At 37.0% G+C, this 18,195-nt stretch overlaps 1 protein-coding gene across 2 annotated transcripts in view; it reads right to left on the bottom strand.

Annotated features, from left to right (window-relative positions):
• Positions 1-18,195, bottom strand: part of RELCH (RAB11 binding and LisH domain, coiled-coil and HEAT repeat containing) — a 77,800-nt gene that overhangs the window by 20,643 nt on the left and 38,962 nt on the right. For both annotated transcript variants that reach the window (XM_030963483.1, XM_030963476.1), the window contains exons 11-19: positions 14,546-14,658; positions 10,511-10,601; positions 6,420-6,491; positions 5,493-5,633; positions 4,894-5,058; positions 4,059-4,206; positions 2,023-2,179; positions 927-1,050; positions 156-204 (exon numbers count right to left, since the gene is read on the bottom strand). In XM_030963483.1, coding sequence (XP_030819343.1) covers positions 156-204; positions 927-1,050; positions 2,023-2,179; positions 4,059-4,206; positions 4,894-5,058; positions 5,493-5,633; positions 6,420-6,491; positions 10,511-10,601; positions 14,546-14,658 — 1,060 coding nt within the window. The remainder of the gene's footprint in view (positions 1-155; positions 205-926; positions 1,051-2,022; positions 2,180-4,058; positions 4,207-4,893; positions 5,059-5,492; positions 5,634-6,419; positions 6,492-10,510; positions 10,602-14,545; positions 14,659-18,195) is intronic.

Genomic DNA, 18,195 nt, shown 5'->3' on the forward strand with positions numbered 1-18,195 from the left:
TCATAGTGTTCCATTCAGATTAAGACTAGATTTTTAACATTTCACAAACATAACAAATTTGAGAACTGCAGCCTCACAATGTTACTTGAACAAGAGAATGAAAGTTTTTTCCTGTTGCAATTAAGATCAATTTATTTCAGTATAAAGCTACTTACCTATGTTTTCCTCAGACAGTCTTAAGATTTCCTGGAACTGCGGTTTTACCTATGCAAAGGGTGATGAATCTCATGTAAGAATTGGTCAATGGTAATTACCAATTAACACTGTTACCAGTGTCAATTAACTTAGAAAAATAAAAAGAACTGCAAAACCAAGAAAAAAAAAATCCCCCAAAACAAAACAACAACAATCCCCTCTCTCGGGGTAGCATGTACTGCTAACAGAGTTTTATCTTTAGGTAATCCTCACATGTTTGACAATTACCCTTGAAGTATTTTTAAATTTTATTCAAAAGTTATTTTATTGAGAAAAGTTACATAATTCCTTGATAAAAATGCTTAGATACTGCCAACAGATAATATTTCAGGCTGGGAAGGCATCAACTTGAAAATTTTAAATCAAGTAAAGCTGGAGTACTTATGTACACTGCTAAGAGTGAAGAGTATGCCGCTCTGAGGAAAGTTGTTAAATAACCAGAATTAGGACGATCTCTCCTACTCTCTCTGTCATTCACAAAGGAAATATGAAGAATACAGTTTTAAAAAAAGTGTCCCTGGTTGGGCAAGACAGAAGGCAATTCCAAAATTACCAAAACCAGAAAAGGGCACAAAGACAGCTCTAAAAATAGCAGGTTTAAATGTACTTATGGAAAAGCATCAATGTGACATGAAAATATAAATGGTCACAAATTGTGGGTGTTCCAACATACTCTAAATATAGAGAATATATGTTACCAAGTATGTAGAATATTTAAAGTAATATCTTACCTTAGTGTTTGTAAAAATTTTCCCAAATGTTCTACAAAGTCTCCAGAAAAATCTAGAGAATTCATGGACACAGGCAGTTGATGCTACATTGATCTTGCCAACTATTTCTATAAGCTGTGGTAGCCTAAAAATCAGGAAACAAAAGGATATTAAACACTGCTCTGACTTTTTGCTTTTGTCCATTTACATTTTTATAGATTTATTGCTTATATTAATAAATACATGCACACAAAGAGCACTACTGGGTCTAATAAAGTTACCTACATGTTCTGTATATTTCCTGACCCGTGAAGAAAGCAACGGTTTAAGTGCCAGAAAAGTCTGACCCCTATTTTCAAACATCTGTTGCTATCATGAGATGGAATACAACAATCTTTACTTCACAAGAGAATTAACTATACTGATGCAAAAATAAAAGAAACAAGTTTTCAGAGCAAATAGTTACCTATATGTTCTGCTAGACTTGATATTTTCTGAATAAAATCAAAGGCAATTCAGCATGAAAATTAAAATGCCTAAAATAAATTAAAACTTTTCCTCTTTAGTAATTCTCAAATGCAATCATTATTAGCATTCTTATATTCAGTAACTGTTAAACACGACCATGTATTGTATTTGCAGGGAAATGCCCTGATGAAGGCAGGAATGATGACTCTGACTCCGTGTTCTCAGAAGGCTAGTTTATTACTTTATAATCCTATATTATATTAAAGAATATATACCATACTAAAGAATACAGAAAGGATACTTACTGAACACTAAAAAGATAATAATGAAAACTCATGACTCTTTCCAGAGTCTCGACACAGTTTGGCACCAACTGGCCAATGAGTCAAAACAACTCACATCGGAGACCAATGAAACAATCACCTGTGTGTAAACAATTTCCAAACACATTCCACACATGAGCACAACACAGGAGAAGCAAATGAGATTAGAATTGTTTTCCTTCTCTCTGAGGCTTCTCAGCTTCCCAGGAGAAAAATCCTGGGTGAAGGAATTTTTTCAGAGAATGTGAATGCCACAGGCCATGCTTAAGAACTATTAATTTTGACACATTTTAAAATTAGGTATCCTAAGACACAAATTAACTCACAGCTGATTGACAACCCATAGCAGAGTCTCCCAGCCTGTGGTGCCCTCATGTTCCAGCTGATGATCATACAGCTGCAACAGCACTGCCAATTGTTCGCGGCTTCCAATGATGACGGCGACGTCCTGAAGAGGCGACACAGGTCGGGGAAACCTAGTGACTGTAACAGCAGAGCACAAGCAACCATGAACCAAAGATGATGAAAATGCCATGCAGGTGATGTCAGAAACAACAGCTAAGAAACTGTGGAACTCGTTAAGTGCCTTCTCTATAAGGTTTGCTCTATCAATTTGGTTTTTAAAAATCAGTGAGTTAAAGTCATCACTGAAGAGATTATGTAACCCTCAGTTAAAAAGAGAAAATACAGGGAGATTATGTTATTATCATTGCCAGCACAGACTGACCAAGGTCAAACCCTGCCTGACCAACCTGGTGGCTCTCTATGATGGATGACAGTATCTGTGAACAGGGAAGAGCTACAGATGTCACCTATCTGGATTGCTGTAAGGCCTCTGACAGTCTCCCAAAATATCCTCTCCAAACTGGAGAAATATGAATTTGATGGATCAGCTTCTCAGTCAATGAGGAATTGACTGGATGCCCACACCTTGAGGACAGTGGTCAATGCCTTAATGTCCAGATGGACATCACTGACAAGTTGTGCCTCTCAGGGGTCCATACTGGGACCAGTAGTGTTCACTCTCTTCACCAATGACAAAGAGATTGAGTGCACCTTTGGCAAGTTTGCAGATGACACTAAGCTAGTGGTGCAGTGACACACCTAAGGGACAGGGTGCCATCCAGAGGGACCTGGACAAGCTTGAGAAATGGGCCCATAGGAATCTCATGAGGCTCAACAAGGCCAAGTACAAGGTGCTGCAAGCACCCCTGCTGAGTCAGGGCAATGCAGGCTGGGGGACAGGAAGGGATTGAGAGTAGACTTGGGGGTGCTGGTGAATGATAAAACTGGACATGACCCAGCAATATTTGCTTGCAGACCAGAAAACCAACACTATCCTGGGCTGCATCCAAAACAGCATGGCAGCAGGATGAGGAAGGTGATTCTAGCCCTCTGCTTCTCTCTCATGAGACTCCACTTGGAGTGCTGCATCCAGCTCTGGGGTCCCCAGCACAGGAAAGACATGGACCTACTAGAGCAAGTCTGAAGGAGGGCTACACAAGTGTGAACAAAAAGATAGAGCACCTTTCCTATGCAGAAAGGCTGAAAGAGCTGTGCTTGCTCAGCCTGGAGAAGACTAGGCTGAAACCTGAAATTTTTGAATTTGTTATTTAAGTAGTAGCCACTCAGAAAAAGTGCTCATCTTCAAATTACTCAAGTCAGGCAGATGAGCATCCATTTTCAAAGGAGTATCAGACAGTAATGGACCACTAGCTACTTTCCAAATTCTCCTTTGTTACCTTTCCTTTGCATCTTCACACACAGCACTATTATCAGCATGGTGGCAGGTGTTACCAATAACATCTTTAAAGTATTTGCAACAGGAGAAAACACTCCACAGGCTAGGTTTGCTGATCTAAGGACAACTTCACCATGAGGCCATTCTGTCATAGAATGGTTTGGGTTGGAAGGCACCTTAAAGATCACTTAGTTGCAACCCTACTAGCATGGGCAGGGACACCTTCAGCTAGACCAGGTTGCTCAAAGCTCCATCCAGCCTGGCCTGGAACACTTTCAGAGATCAGATGGTCTTCTAGGATATTACACAGATAGATAACAGATGGTGACGCTGCTGCATTATGCTGTGTTTTTCCCACTCCATAAATTTGTAAGAATTAAATGAATCTGAGACGAGCCCTCCTGAGCTATTATTGGCTATTAATGGAAACCAGCTCTTGAGAAACCTTTAGGAAGTACAATTCAAAATTGCTTTGCTTTCTAAAAGCTTCTTCTAAGAAGTAGAGAAAAATAGATGAAAGCTTTTTTGTGATAATCAGGTATCTCAAGCATAGCAAGGGGTGAAAAAAAGGAAGCATTACTAAGGCAGACCAATATAAAAACCCAGAAACTAATAATTTACCTTCTATTTGTGGTACTTCTCCCTGAAGTTTAGCCTTGCTTGTAAAAGGTGCATTCTGTAGCACCAGTGCAAACAGAGAAGGAATCAAAGACTGCAGGGCAGACAGATACATGTGGAGCTTATGTTCATCCAAGCCATGTTCTCCTTCCTGAAACAAAGAGGACATTAATCTGGAAGTTCTCAGTTTGGAAGATCCATTCCTTAGGCATCTATTCCCTGGCAAGGCATCAACCCATCTGTGATGAGCTTCTACTCAGACACACTAATTATAAAGCAATTTAGCCTAATCATAAGCATATTTTGCCACTCTTAAGTCACCTCTACTGAAAAGATTCAGGCAATATAACCTTTGGCATTTAGCAGTTCGTGCTGATGAACAGGCTCGTATTTTGAAAGAACATTTTGCAGCACATTTTGGAAATGTGGATCCTTTGTCTCAGAGACCAAGGCATCTAAACTGAATAAACAAGTCACTTGCTGTCTGAATGCAAGTATCTTCTTTCATTGCGTTAGATACCTAGGAGGAACACAATTTTTCCAGAACTTTTGAGATATCTATCAAATGAAATGTGCAAATTGGATCCAAACTGGAAATGGCTAACTTAACCATTCAAATCTACTTTTCTTGCTTATTTAATAAAAACTGCAGTTTACCAAGATCTACACAATTTAGACATTTATATTAGGATATAAAACAGATCAGTATTAAAGAAGAGTATGTTTAGTTTGGGGGAGGTTTGGTGTTTTTTCTTGTTTTGTTTTTTTTTTCTTCTTCCAAAGTACAAGTGAAGAATACAAAGAAAATTCTCCAATGTAGAAACAGCTGAGTACATACCCTGAGCAATTTTTCAATTTTATTAAGCAGTGTAGGTATAAGATGGAACTGTAAATTTCCCAGTTCTGTTGTCCAGGCAGCATAAGCAGGTAAAAATACCTGATGTGTTGCACTAACCACACGCTCTGAAGGGTCTCCTAAAGCTGAAAGCAGCAGTTCAAAACCCTGGTAAAACACAGTAAAGAATGCAATTATTTCCCAAAAATTTATATACACATTTTTACCACTCTCCCTTCAAAAACTCAAAGAGAAAAGTTCTTTATTTTCACTTATGAGAAACATTATTGTTCAGCATTAAGCTGAACTACAGGTAGGCTTTGTTGTAGCAAATGAATCTGTGTTAGTAAGTGATGATGCCAAACTGGCTAATAATATCAGATGGGCAGTGAAGTGGCATGTTCTTAAAGGCAAATTATGAACTATTAGAGCAGCTTCTATATAAGGCTTACACCTGAAATTCTAATTTTTTAAGTATCTGGAAATAATTAAGAAAAATGCAGGAATTTAAACAATTATCTATTATTATACAACCTCTTTCATTATTTATGAAATATCTATAGAAAGCATTTTACACATACAGAACCCAAACCAAATGATACCTGTTGATATTTATCTGGATCATCAATATAGCCCATAATGATGCCAAGGCTTTTGATCACAGCTTCTCGTACCAGATCGGCCTTATCTTCCATTAGCATTTGTTGCAGCATGGAAAGTACTAGTGAACTACGAATTTCTTTCTGTTTGTAAATGAGAAACATATTTGTTAAAGCCAATGAAGCAAGAAATGTGGATAATAAAAAGTTGCCACTTCTATTAGTGCTCACAAACAAAATCCCTTCCTCCAGCCATAAAATCCTTTATGAATATTATAAGTTCAGCTTTCACAAGAGAAGATGAATGAATATAAAATGCCAGTAGCTTCAATAGAAAGGCTTTTGTCCTACTAAGCACAGAACTAAGGTCCCTTCATTTGCATGGAACCAAAAATAACTAACAGCAGTAAAACTACTGTAGGCCTAGACTTTAAGTAATCACTGCATTGCTATATTGGAGAAATTGAGTTTTAATTTTAAGCTCGCTCCTTCTGCCCTTTCTCTGAAGCTTCAAATTCTAGTTTACCACTGATATAATTTCACTGCTTCTTCTAACTGGCAGCACTCTTGATGTAACATTCCACAGTGTCTGAAGAACGCTGCAGCTGGGTGCCAATTCCTTTTTCACAGATTGTTTCCTTAATTGGTCCTAACTATCTTTTCTTTACCTCATTTTTACAGAAATGAATACTCATATTGTTTTTAGAAACATTTTATAGCTAGATTAACCTGTATTTTTTCATAACAAACTATCTCCTTCTTAAAGTGACTTAGTGAATCTCATGTGTGATATAAAGTAGAAGACAATGTGACTGTCAATGCATAACATACATACTTAGTGATATTTTAAATGATAAAGGATGCTTACATTATGCATCAGATTTTTACCCTGCTTTCCTTAGCAGGTATTTGAAGTCTATTAATACTTACTGGAAGGTAAGGTGCTAGAGCTCCACAGGATTCTGCTACCAGCAGCCGTCGCTCTGGGTATTTGTGGTTGATCTGGTAAAGAGAAACAGATGGACTGTTTGCTTTGCAGTAACCAGCATTCAAAATGTGGTTAGAGTGAACTGCAGAGGGGTGCACACCCTGTTAGAGGGGTGTGTCTGCACCTCTTCAATAAACACTGAGCTCACAGAAGTTGCACCTGGGTACTAAGGAGCCTCAAATTCTTGCACTGAGGCATAAAAGTGAGGCAGTTGTCCTATAAGACATAGCTTATAGCAGGGAAAGAGTCAGAGAAGCACATATGTATGTGAGAAGCATGTACATATATGCAATAAAAAGGACAGCAGTGTATGGGTGCTGTACTCTAAAGAATCTGCATAACTCCTGAACTGGCACTACATGAAATATTTTGTCTTATGAAGACTTTCAGGAGCACTGTTCCTCCAAGAGCTGCACAAGTGCCCTCTAGTGCTCTGAGCCAAGCAGTGTAGCAGAGCTGCCCAGGTCTTGCTGAGCAATCACAGTCAGAAGACACCTGTAGAAGCCTAAACACATTTGCATTCTATTAAAGTTCTGCTCTCAAGTCCAGCATAAATATGTCACACCTCTAAAAACAATTTGTATTACCAAGAACCTCTTGATCCTGTGATATTTCCCCTTTCTACTCAAAAGCTGCTTGAAAAATTCTGCCTTTCAAAATTAATATTTATTATTGACACTTCAGAATCAAGTGTGCATTCTGGTGGAGCCAGATTTAGTGGTTGTAATGGTTGTACAATGAAACAATGAAGTGTTTCAATGCTTTGTGAATAAAAAAGTCTGTGGTACCATGCTGAGAGTAAAATGTGAATTTTTTGATGCTGTCAGATAAAATAGGATATTCAGCATTTGGTGCAATTGCTTCTTTCTTGCTATGTAGTGTATAGCCTTGGTGAGGCAGTCATCTCACCATGTAAAAAGACCAAAGCACTCACTGCCTTCTTTGTCTCTGTCTTGAAAGACTTGCCTTCAGTAGTCTGAGGTCCCTAAAATCCATGCCAAATTCTGGCACCAGGAGAACCTTTAGCAGAAACTAGCAGGACAGGAAATATGGAAGAAATTTGACATACACTAATGTGTGGGCCCTGATGGGGATGTACCCATGAGTGCTCAGGCTGATGTCATTCCAAGAACACTCTTGACAATTAACAAAATGTTGTGGCAATGGGGAAATTCCTGAGGACTGGAAGAAAGCAAATGTCACTGCTACCCTCAGGAAGGGCAAGACAGAGAACCCAGTCAAACACAGGGCAGCCTACCTCACACCAGCTCCTGGGAAGCTGTCGGAGCAATCGGCCTTACAAAGCATTTCCAAACATCCAAAGGACAAGAACTTGGCTGGAAATAGCCAGGATGTATTTACATAGGAAAAACGATACAGCCAACCTGACAGCTTTCTGAGATGACTGGCTCAGCACACTCAACAATGATGCCTGACTCTGACTGCTCTGGTATGAAATGACTGAGAACTCTCTCAAGAATCAAGTGTGGAAAAGATGATTTCAAAGAGACTTAAATTAACAAATTGTAAGCTTCAGGACTAAACTGAAGTCTCAAGCATGAGAATGTTCTTTGAGTGTGTCTATCATTATTTTGCATTCATTCATCAATACAGTACCTGCAATAATTTTTGGAAGTATGCAGATCTCATAGATGAAAAATATTATGGACAAGTAAGAGGCTGCTTTAAAACCTACTAGGCTGTGAAGGTGGTGAGGCACTGGAACAGGTTGCCCAGAGAAGCCGTGGATGCCCCATCCCAGGAAGTGTTCAAGGCCAGGCTGGATGGGGCTTGGAGCTAATGGCCTTTAAGGTCCCTTCCAAACCTTCTTTATTATTCTGTAAAATCTTTTATTCATGTGCCATCTTTTCAAATGCAAATTCCCCACTGGCAGCATAGACACACATCATCTTCTAGAGCTCTGCCTCCCTGAGGGAAACCACAATGACTAGTTTCAGCTGTTTTTTATTGCCATCTTATTGTAGGGGTTCTATACTGTTGTCTCCTTATCACAAGAGTTTCACACCTTCATGGTGTTTCTCATGGGCAGCTCCTCAGAGCACTGACTCTTTCTTCTTCACAAAGGAGCCAACTGACTCCAGTTCCCTTCTCAACCAGCCACCCCACTCTTTTATAGCATCTTCTTCTTATTCGTTACAGCTGTGGCCTGTTAAAGTCAGGCCTGTCCCTAATCTTTGATAATTGGCCCAGCTGCAACTCCTTAGGGTTAAGATTACTTTCTACATTATCTTTATTTTCTTATATTCTATCCCCCTACAGGTTTTAGGTAGTCTGGCATGGCAATACAAGTATCACCTCTGATATTGCAAAGACATACTGGAGGAAAAAAGACTGAAATTTCTTTCAGGTTTGTGTTCAGAGAAGATGAGTAGCCCTTGGAAACGAAATGTAACTAAAATGTTTATTATTATTTATTTCCCTTTTATCTTTAGTAAGCAGTATTCCAATTTTGGAAGCCAATAACTGGTCACTAGTTTTGAGTGACCCTTTTAGCATTCAGAGATCCTTCAACTAAACTGAGTCAGTTACCAAATTTTACCTGCAAAAGAGCAGGTAGAGAGTTCACAAAGACTAGCCTGATAACTGAGCTCCACAATGTATTAATGAAAAGGATGAATTTCCTAAGGGCCCAGACCTTTGCATCTGTAAACAGATTTTGGTTGGAGACCAAGAGCATGAATCCTTTTCATGATTTACACATTTACTGCAAAAAGTAGAAAATGATGTTTATACTAGAGTTCCTTCTACAAACTCAAGACTTGTGACAGTGAGATTCAGCTGGTATTTCAGCTGGAGAAAATAATGACCTGTTTCCAGTACTGCCAAATAAAGCCTGGCAAACTGCATTAGGTAAGTGCACTATGCCATATGACTTGGCAGTCTGTGATGCTGTATTTGTACGGTTGGACTAGTTTCTCTTCTGCATCAGCAATTAGCAAGAAGTAGATGAGAAAAATGTGCTCTTCCTGAGGTGAGATGGTTTTTTTCAAGCACAATTTAAAGTTCATGAGGACTAAGAAAACAAAATGTTGCTTACAAAATTAGGCAAAAATACAGAATTCTTCGTATGGCTCCTTTCAAACTACTACTGTCATGAGACCTTCACTTAATCAACAGATACATCAGTCATTCACAACAAGCACAAACGCTGCATATAATTTCATACTTCTACTGTCAGAAAGCATTAAGGTTATTAAAGCTTAGACTTTATTAGGAAACACAGATTGCTGTGTTATGCAAGGAACAGTAGGAAACTACCAGACCAGAAAGACTCTGCCATCAAAGCAGGCATTCCCACTCCGTCATGGCTTAGTTATTCATTGTCTTCTCAGGCAATGATGAACTCCCTTTCCTTCACTGTGGTAGGACAATACAACAGATTTTCACCTGAACTCATGTTGTTCTGCTTCCATGTTTCAGATGAAAAAGCAAAAACATTTTGGTTTGGTTCTTCGGTTATTTCTATTAATTTGGAGTATCTGTGAAAAAGATCACTGTGATTCTACAAGAGACATGTAAACTTCAGGCTTATCTCACCTATGAGAGACTTGCTTATGAGTACTTTGGTCTTTGATTTTGTCTTTAAGAATTTAAACTAGTTGGTGTGGCCACTGCTCCAGGGACTTAATACAACATTTAAAAAAATCAGCAAATAAAATCTTTGAATGAAAATGGATTTCCAACAGGCTGGAAGGCAGAGCAAAAATTATAAAACTACCTACCTAGCAATATGTTACACAACACTGATGAAGAACATGTGCTTATTTACACTTCATTATAACAAGCTTATTCAGGTACAAGCAGGTAACTAAAATCTCTCCAGATAGTCTTTAATAAGCTTTCTGCTTCTGAGGTGTTTTTAATATTAAATAAAAATATATATGATGAGAACAAAGAACATGCAAATATCTTTCTGAAAACCAAACCCAAAACCTCTCCCTTGAACAAGTACAACTCAAATTTATGAACTTTTAACTGATTTTGGAGCATAAAGCAAACACTAATCAGTTACCTGCTCCCAACACTGTGGTAAAAGTTCAGCTTCTACACGTGTTGGTCCAACATGTCGAGCAAATGCCACGCACCCAGTCAGTATCATCTGTCTGAAAAGATAAATGTAAAGCTTTAACCTGTTTATAAAGTTTTATAATATATAACATATATTCCTTAAGTCAGGAAAAGCACATGCTGACAGGCAATAGATAGTTGTCTGCAGTCAAGATTTCACACCATCCACAATGACTTAAAGACTAAATATTAAATTGAAAGCCACTAATATCCCTGCTCATTGCAGGGTGGGGATTTGTTTACATAACCTTCAAACATCCCTTCCAACCCAAACTATTCTATCATTTTACCTTGTTTTATATTCAGAATCTTTTCCAAAATCTTGCAGATCCTCAACTCCATAAACTAGTCTGAGAATCTCTGATTTGGGTATTTCTGATTTTCTAAAGTCTGAGATTGGGAGTGTCTCACTGAATTTCACATTTAATTCCTAGTACTGAATACTACCATGCAGTAAAAGGATCTAAATTACGTAATACTATCATACTATCAGTATTTCACTGAAGTAAATTGATTTTATTTAGAAGCATTTGTGAGATTTAATGAACTTTCTTCAGAGCAAGCAGCTTATTTCTTTTATGACATAGTTTTGCAACCTTCTGACATGCAAGTTACTGTCACCTCACAAAATACTGAACTCCACTCTTGTGAGAAATCTTCTAAAGTCCACTAAAAAATGAAAGCAAGTAATCAACCAGTAGGATCTATGATCACATGTTATTTGTATTCATATTCTTATACTTTTTTACCTTTCATTAAATTTTGCAAGAAATTGCCATCGTTCCGTCAATTTTATAGGCACAGAGGTATATATAAAATTTCAGTAAGACAGTACTAAATTGTCATTTGTGGTATTTTATTTAATGAGTGTCTATCTTGCTAAGATGCTTTTACTTCTCTTTTTCCTGTTGATAGGATTGGAATAGTACCAACTTTGAATGCAATTCACCAATTCTATTTACCTTTAGAACCTATGTGAATTATTAAATACCCAGTTTCAAATGATAATGTGTGGACATGAGACTCAATTTTATTACTTCCTCAGTAAGATTAGGACACCACTCAGAGTTTATCATTATTCCTCTGTGAAATGTAAGCCAGAATTAATTTGTTACCATTTTAGTGTCATGTCTAGACTCCTAAATATTTTTTGTACCAATAGCATCCTCTTAAGGTTGAAAGGCAGAGATTCTGCTGGTTATCTTTTAACCCCTTAGAGAACATACCCCTTCAAAAAAAGACTTATTCACTTTAAGAATTTTTTAAGAGAAAGATCCTATCAAAAAGTTGGGGTTTTTTTTATCCCAGCATTCTTTATGCCAACAATCAGAGCAAGCTCTTCTGTGTTTTGTGTGTTTGGGTTTTTACCTCTCTGCCACACTGACAGAACTAGTCCTTTGATTAAGGTAAAAAGTAAGGAGAAAACAAAAATGAATAGGTAAGACTCAAGAAATCAACAGCTGATAGCAATACGGAGACAAAAGCCTGTGGTAATTCTCAGTTCTACTGCAAACAAAATAGGCATTTGAATTACTGTCTTTGGTTCTGTACACTGCACCTAATCACAGAACTGGGCAAGAGAATATATATTTTTAAGACATTAGAAAATAGCAGAACACACTAATCACTTGAAGTTTTCTGCATTATAAATGGGATAAAACAAAATATTTTTTCTTAAATCAAATATTTTTTTTAAAGTTCCATGAAATCTCAAAATTGAGCCAGATTTCTTTTTGCCCTGCCTACCAAGACGAGAATTTGAAGATCTTTCAAAAATATTTTAAAAAAAGATTTTAAATATTTTATTGCAACCATTTTAACAGCATATAACAGTCAGCATTTCAGGGAAAGCAAAGTTGTAAGGATCTGAATAAAAGGCAATTGAAGCAACGTTTTGATCTTGTCCTATTAAACATTAAACTCACTTCATTATGACTCCTAGCCTCCAAAACTAACATAATTGTACAAAAAGGAGGTTATGTGAAAACATTTTTGCTCCTTTGCAGAAGAGAATTTGATGGGCATTTTTAAAAGTTGAATGGAACATTAATGAGCAAAGCCATGAGGATACAAGTGGCCTTGTCAAATACAATGTTAGTGTACAAGACTACAGAAATATGCCAAGCACCAAAATGCATCTCACATGGGCAAGAGGTATAATCCAGGCTTTCTGCATAATCGTTAACATACTTCAGATATTTGACATTGTAAAACAAAATACTTCTTTTAATGGGCTTAATTCTTAGAAATGCAATGTCACATTTCAGTCTCTTGCATTTAGCAAATTAAAAATGTCAACTAATCAGCTGCCATATCAAGGTACAATGCAGTAGGCCTGTACAGTACAGCATAACGCAAATAAGTAACAAGAGATAATTAACATCATCATTCTGGTGACTGTCCTGAACGTCTTTCCTCACATTTTGCAGAAGACTTCTAAAATATTATTTAGATGTATTTAGATAAAAATAAAGCATGGATAATAGGCTTCCATAGAAATCTATAAATATAACCCCCCTTAAATTCTGAAAAGGTAGGTTGTATTTAATTACTATTCAGAATCTCTTTTATTTCATGGAATCTTAACTGCTTTTCCATCAGATTATGGCACCTTCAAAAGTAATTGTTATTTCTATGTGTGCAAATGTATATTATGTATATGCATGCTTTGTCCTAGAGTTTGTGGCAGATTATTTTTCCCAGATTTCTCATGGAAACAAGTTATTTTTATATATAAATCTCTATTTTGTAACAAAAATGGAACAAATTCAAGGAAAAAAGATTTTTCTTCTTTCTTAACTGCTGGAAAAGACACACCTAATGCACCAATGGGGGATATGAAAGGTCTACTTGATAGACCACCAATCCTGTAACAAATTAATCACAAGAGACTCCAAGTGACATGCAATTTCCTTGCCCTTCAACCACCAATTATTTTAGCTTCTCAATCCACTGGGACATTTAAAACACTTCAGAAGCAGATTTCTAATGACTCTGATGTAGAACCAAGACTGTATCTTTTTGTAATTTCAATCTACATGGTGCCACTATGCTACAAGTTACTTTTGTTTATTTAAGCTTTTTTTTTCTCCAAAGCCATGGCTTTCAATTATACCTAATCTCTAAATTTTACCATGGGAAAGGTTTAAAAAGATGCCTGAACACTTCAGTTTTGGAGAGTCTCCAAAAGAAATGCTTTCCACCTATTTGATAAAGCCTATTTTGTCTGAAGACAGCCTAGAGGAACAATAGATACAGATGCTTTCCAAAACATCTCTAATGAAAATAATGGAAGAGCTAAAGATCACACATGAAAGTTCCAGAGTTAAGAGAAGGAAACATAACAGCTTGGGTACTGTCTTTCAACCTTAAGGATATTTTCATAAAGATCAGTACAAAAGTCAGTTTTCCTGAGCACTAGGGAAGAATTAAATTTATAGAACAAAAGGTGTAATTTGTTTCAGAAGCTTAATCAAAATGAAACAAAGTCCTTAACACTTGTCAGACCTAGATCACTGCCACATTCTTCTGATTTTTTATAACTACCATATTAATGAGCCATATGTAGCAAGAGCACTATTTTCCCTAAAGAAATGTGGTGGTCATCTGAACAAACGTGGATCACTAAGACAGGTTTAAAAAATAAACTGGTTTGATTTCTAAATCAACCAGTGCTAAGAATGATAATGTTGAAGACCATTTTAACAAAACAGTTTAAATTCATCTTTAAACAGAAAAAGGAACTGAAATTACACTGTAGCTTACAAGCACATTCTTGTATTTCAGTAACTGGAAGTACAGATGATGGAAATGGAAACTCCTGAACTTGGCATAAATTTGTCAACACTATATAAGCAAAACACCAGCTTAAACAAAACTTGTTTAATACCACCCAATAATATCCAATTTTTACTAGTTCTGCTGCTTGCACAGAAAAAAAAGTTCCTGCTTGTCCCATATCACACAAGCACAAACACACCTTTGCTCATCGTCTGGTCGTTTGATCAAATTGAACAGTATGTGCAGAAGCTGATCTCTCTCTTTGGGTTCAGGATGGAGGCAGGCTGTACACAGTATGAGTGGGATCAATTCCTAAAAAGTTGTGGGTAGGGGAGAACCAAACAAAGTAAAATTGCTTTGGGCATACATTCATTTACTACACAAGAAACTAAGAAGATAAATCTAAAATCACATAACATCAAAACAGTTAGAAAAGATACTTTGGAGTCCTGACGTTTTATTAAGTGACTTGAGGAAAAGTGAAGGTCTACGAAAGTAAGAATTATTTTCCTGCTAGGAAAAATCAGGGGAGAATCAGCACATAAAATGAAGAGCTCTGCAAAGATTACAATTAACATATGCAGGTCACCTGTAACCAGAATTAGAGGACAATCATGGTTTCAACTGTTTTCACTACCTACTGAACCGAAGCTCCACAGACAACTATGGAATAAAGCTCCTATGAAAAAACGCCACAGAGTTAAAGATTAAAATTTCCAATTGAACACCCACACAGTTTTTAGCACAAGTTTGAAAAAATAAACATTGAGAAACATACATTGGTAAAGGTGACTGCAGACAGGTTTTGTGTTGACTGACAATTATCTGATTTTTGTAAAGGTTCTATTTTTTTTCCCCATACATAAGCGATCTCTGAAGCTGAATTTTCTTTTTGGAGTAATTAAAACCCCTTAAAGGAACAAATTACAAAGAAAATACTGTGTAAAACATGGAGAGAAAATATAAGGATCTTCATAGTGAAGGCCTCCTCCTTTCTAAATACGTCTACAAAGTCATGGTATTCATTCCCAGAAGAAACAAATGTTTCTAAAACATTGTCTGGAAGTCCCTTCCCTTGACCTTGTTGATGTGAGCTTTTACTCCAACTGAATTTGGAAGCCAGACAGTTTTTAAATGATTTAATATCTTAGAGACAGAAACATCACACTGGGAGGTCAGGAGAAAAAGAAGAAAAAACCTCAGTGTCTGGAAAAAAAACATGGGCAAGTAATCTGGAGATTACCTTGCACGCCTGCTGTGTACTTAGGAGTAATTTTCAGCAGAAAGACTTTTTGTGAATTATTAAGTTGTGACAAATAACAGGTGACAGTGGGAAACACATGTAACATTAGTAGGAGAAATTATACAAAACCTGGAAAAACCTGTGGTTGTTTAGAATGACTTTGCAGGGAGGTGAAAATTTCTTCTTGCAGATATTCAAAGAGACCTAATAATGATGTTCTTGTGGACCTGTGGAAACACCACTGACAACATCCTCACTGCTCAACCTGTATTTTCCTAAACAGCAGGAGCTCTATTTATATTAAACATAGAACAAGACTCCCTTTTAGAGCAGTGCCTAAGCTAGCCAACTCTGACAAACCTTATTTGTTTTTTTTTTTCATTTTACAAGAATTCTACTCAACGTGTTATTTTCCATCTCCAAAGATGACCAAGACAACCTGAATTTGTATTTTAATACTCTGTGATTCTGGAAGATATACTGGCAATATTCAACTCAATTATGATACAGATAAGAGAATTTATGACAGAGGAGACAACATGGAAATATCCTACCTATCACTTAAAAAAACCTAAAAGGAGAGGAGGAGAAATGAAAAATAGATTTGAGTATGTTGAATATTTCCATTTGTTAAATACCTTTAAGAGTAACTGGGGTAGTTTTTAAATAAGTGTAGCACAACACAAAATAACATGAACTGAAGACCTGCATTAAAGGAACTTTACAAATTAAATTGCTTGAACAACTAAATAACTTTCTTCAGCTGAGAGCTTTTGTCCCTCTAGAATCTGCATGTTAGATCTCATTATTTTTGGTTACTTAAGATTTTTGCCCATTTAAAGTTATGATAAGGCAAAGGGTTTAACCTACTTATTTTTTTGACTGCATAGAATTTTCTCTCCTGCAAATGCTGCTTTAATTCAAAAAGACTTGAAAGAATATTACTAAAATAATACCCACCTCAACACCATTCTAAATACTACTACTTACACATTAAACTAAAATCTTTTAAATAGGAAATCTGATTGCAATTTGTAGATACAGAACAAAATTACTACCACAAAGAATAAAGCCTAAAGCTAAATAAACATGTTACTTTAGTGAAATCTAACTTTCTGAAATCTACTCTAAATTCACATTATTCAACTGCTCTTGCAAGTATTCTTAAATACTCCAATGAAAAAGTTGACAAAGAATGGGACATGAAATGGGACATTTATGGGATTTTTGTTTCATCTGTTGAAACCAATACATTGATTTCACTTCCTTAGTATGTTTGAGTACCTACTCAAAAACCTCAACCGCTTACTCAGAACTACTGCTAGATTTTAAAGCAGTACCACGAGGTGGGGTTTTTTTTAAGCTTCTTACGGAATTTAAGGAAGTTAACATTGTCTTTTTTCAGCTGAGTCTGCATGAAAGGTAAATACCTGAGAATATTCACCTAGAAACTACTGCCTTGTGTCTGAAAGGTAATGAGTAACCTAACAGCATCGACATGGGCAGATACAAGGCTGGTTCTTTACCTTGCAGCAAGCTGGTTATTCTAGCTGACGGAATTAGCTGTACTTTCTTGTCCATTGGTCACATTCTCTCATGCATACTATGGGAGAAGAGAGTGTTCTCTGCATCGCTGCATCAGGGCTTCTACAGCTCCTTCTATTAACGGGAGTGGAGAAACAGTGAGAAGTTTCAAACAGCGTTTTCGGTGCTCCCTAAAGCCCTCAGGGATAGGAAGGTAAAACTGTAAGCAAAGGGGACTGTGGGACCAGAAGAACAAAACTGCTCTACAGAGGAATGAAACAGGTCAAGTGAAGTCTCCCAAAGACTTATAAGGGGCAGATTCTTCTCAGGACATTCAGGAGCATTAAGAAAAAAAACCAACCTACTGGTGCTAAGGGTCATGCCTTTCATGTAGATGTGTTTTACAAATCTCAGATTTTTCATTCTTGAAACCAGCAGAGAAGCTATAGGAAGTAGCAATTTTCCAATAAAACATGGTAAGATTAATATTTGGCTGTTTAGATGCAAGAGAAAAGTTCACAACATGGTATAGGAGACTCTATATAATTATTAATAATCAAGGAGTGGACTTCCAGTGCTATTTGAAACACTCTGCATTCCTTGGGAAGGAATACCACTTGTGCTGACAGTCATAAAGCAAGAAGTTTCAAAAAAACCCAACAACTCTCCCTCTAACTTGAGAACTTTCCTAAACATCCTGTTCATCCCCAAGTCCTTTTCTCTTTTGCCTTTGAGTTCAGAACATGAGTTTTGATAGTTTGTGTTGGTGTTAGTCAACAGGAGTGACTAGTGACTCATGACCACAGCAAGAAGAGTGACTTCCAGAGCTTTGATACTGTTTTCCCATTAGATTCCAAGCAGACTGAGATCGTAACATTGTTGGCACTTGCAGCTTGATGCAATAAAACATCATGTGTCATAGGTCCCACCTCTCCTATTGAAAAGCCACATTCCAATCTGAGGCAGTTTATATCTGCAAGCTACCCAGATGCAGAACGGAGAGAAAGAAGATATTTTGGTTTTACTGTGAGAGAAGCTACATACAGATGACTGACAATGCTCTGAGGCTGACCTAACACATT

The sequence above is a fragment of the Camarhynchus parvulus genome, chromosome 2 (assembly GCF_901933205.1).
Source record: "Camarhynchus parvulus chromosome 2, STF_HiC, whole genome shotgun sequence".
Taxonomy (NCBI): Eukaryota; Metazoa; Chordata; class Aves; order Passeriformes; family Thraupidae; genus Camarhynchus; species Camarhynchus parvulus.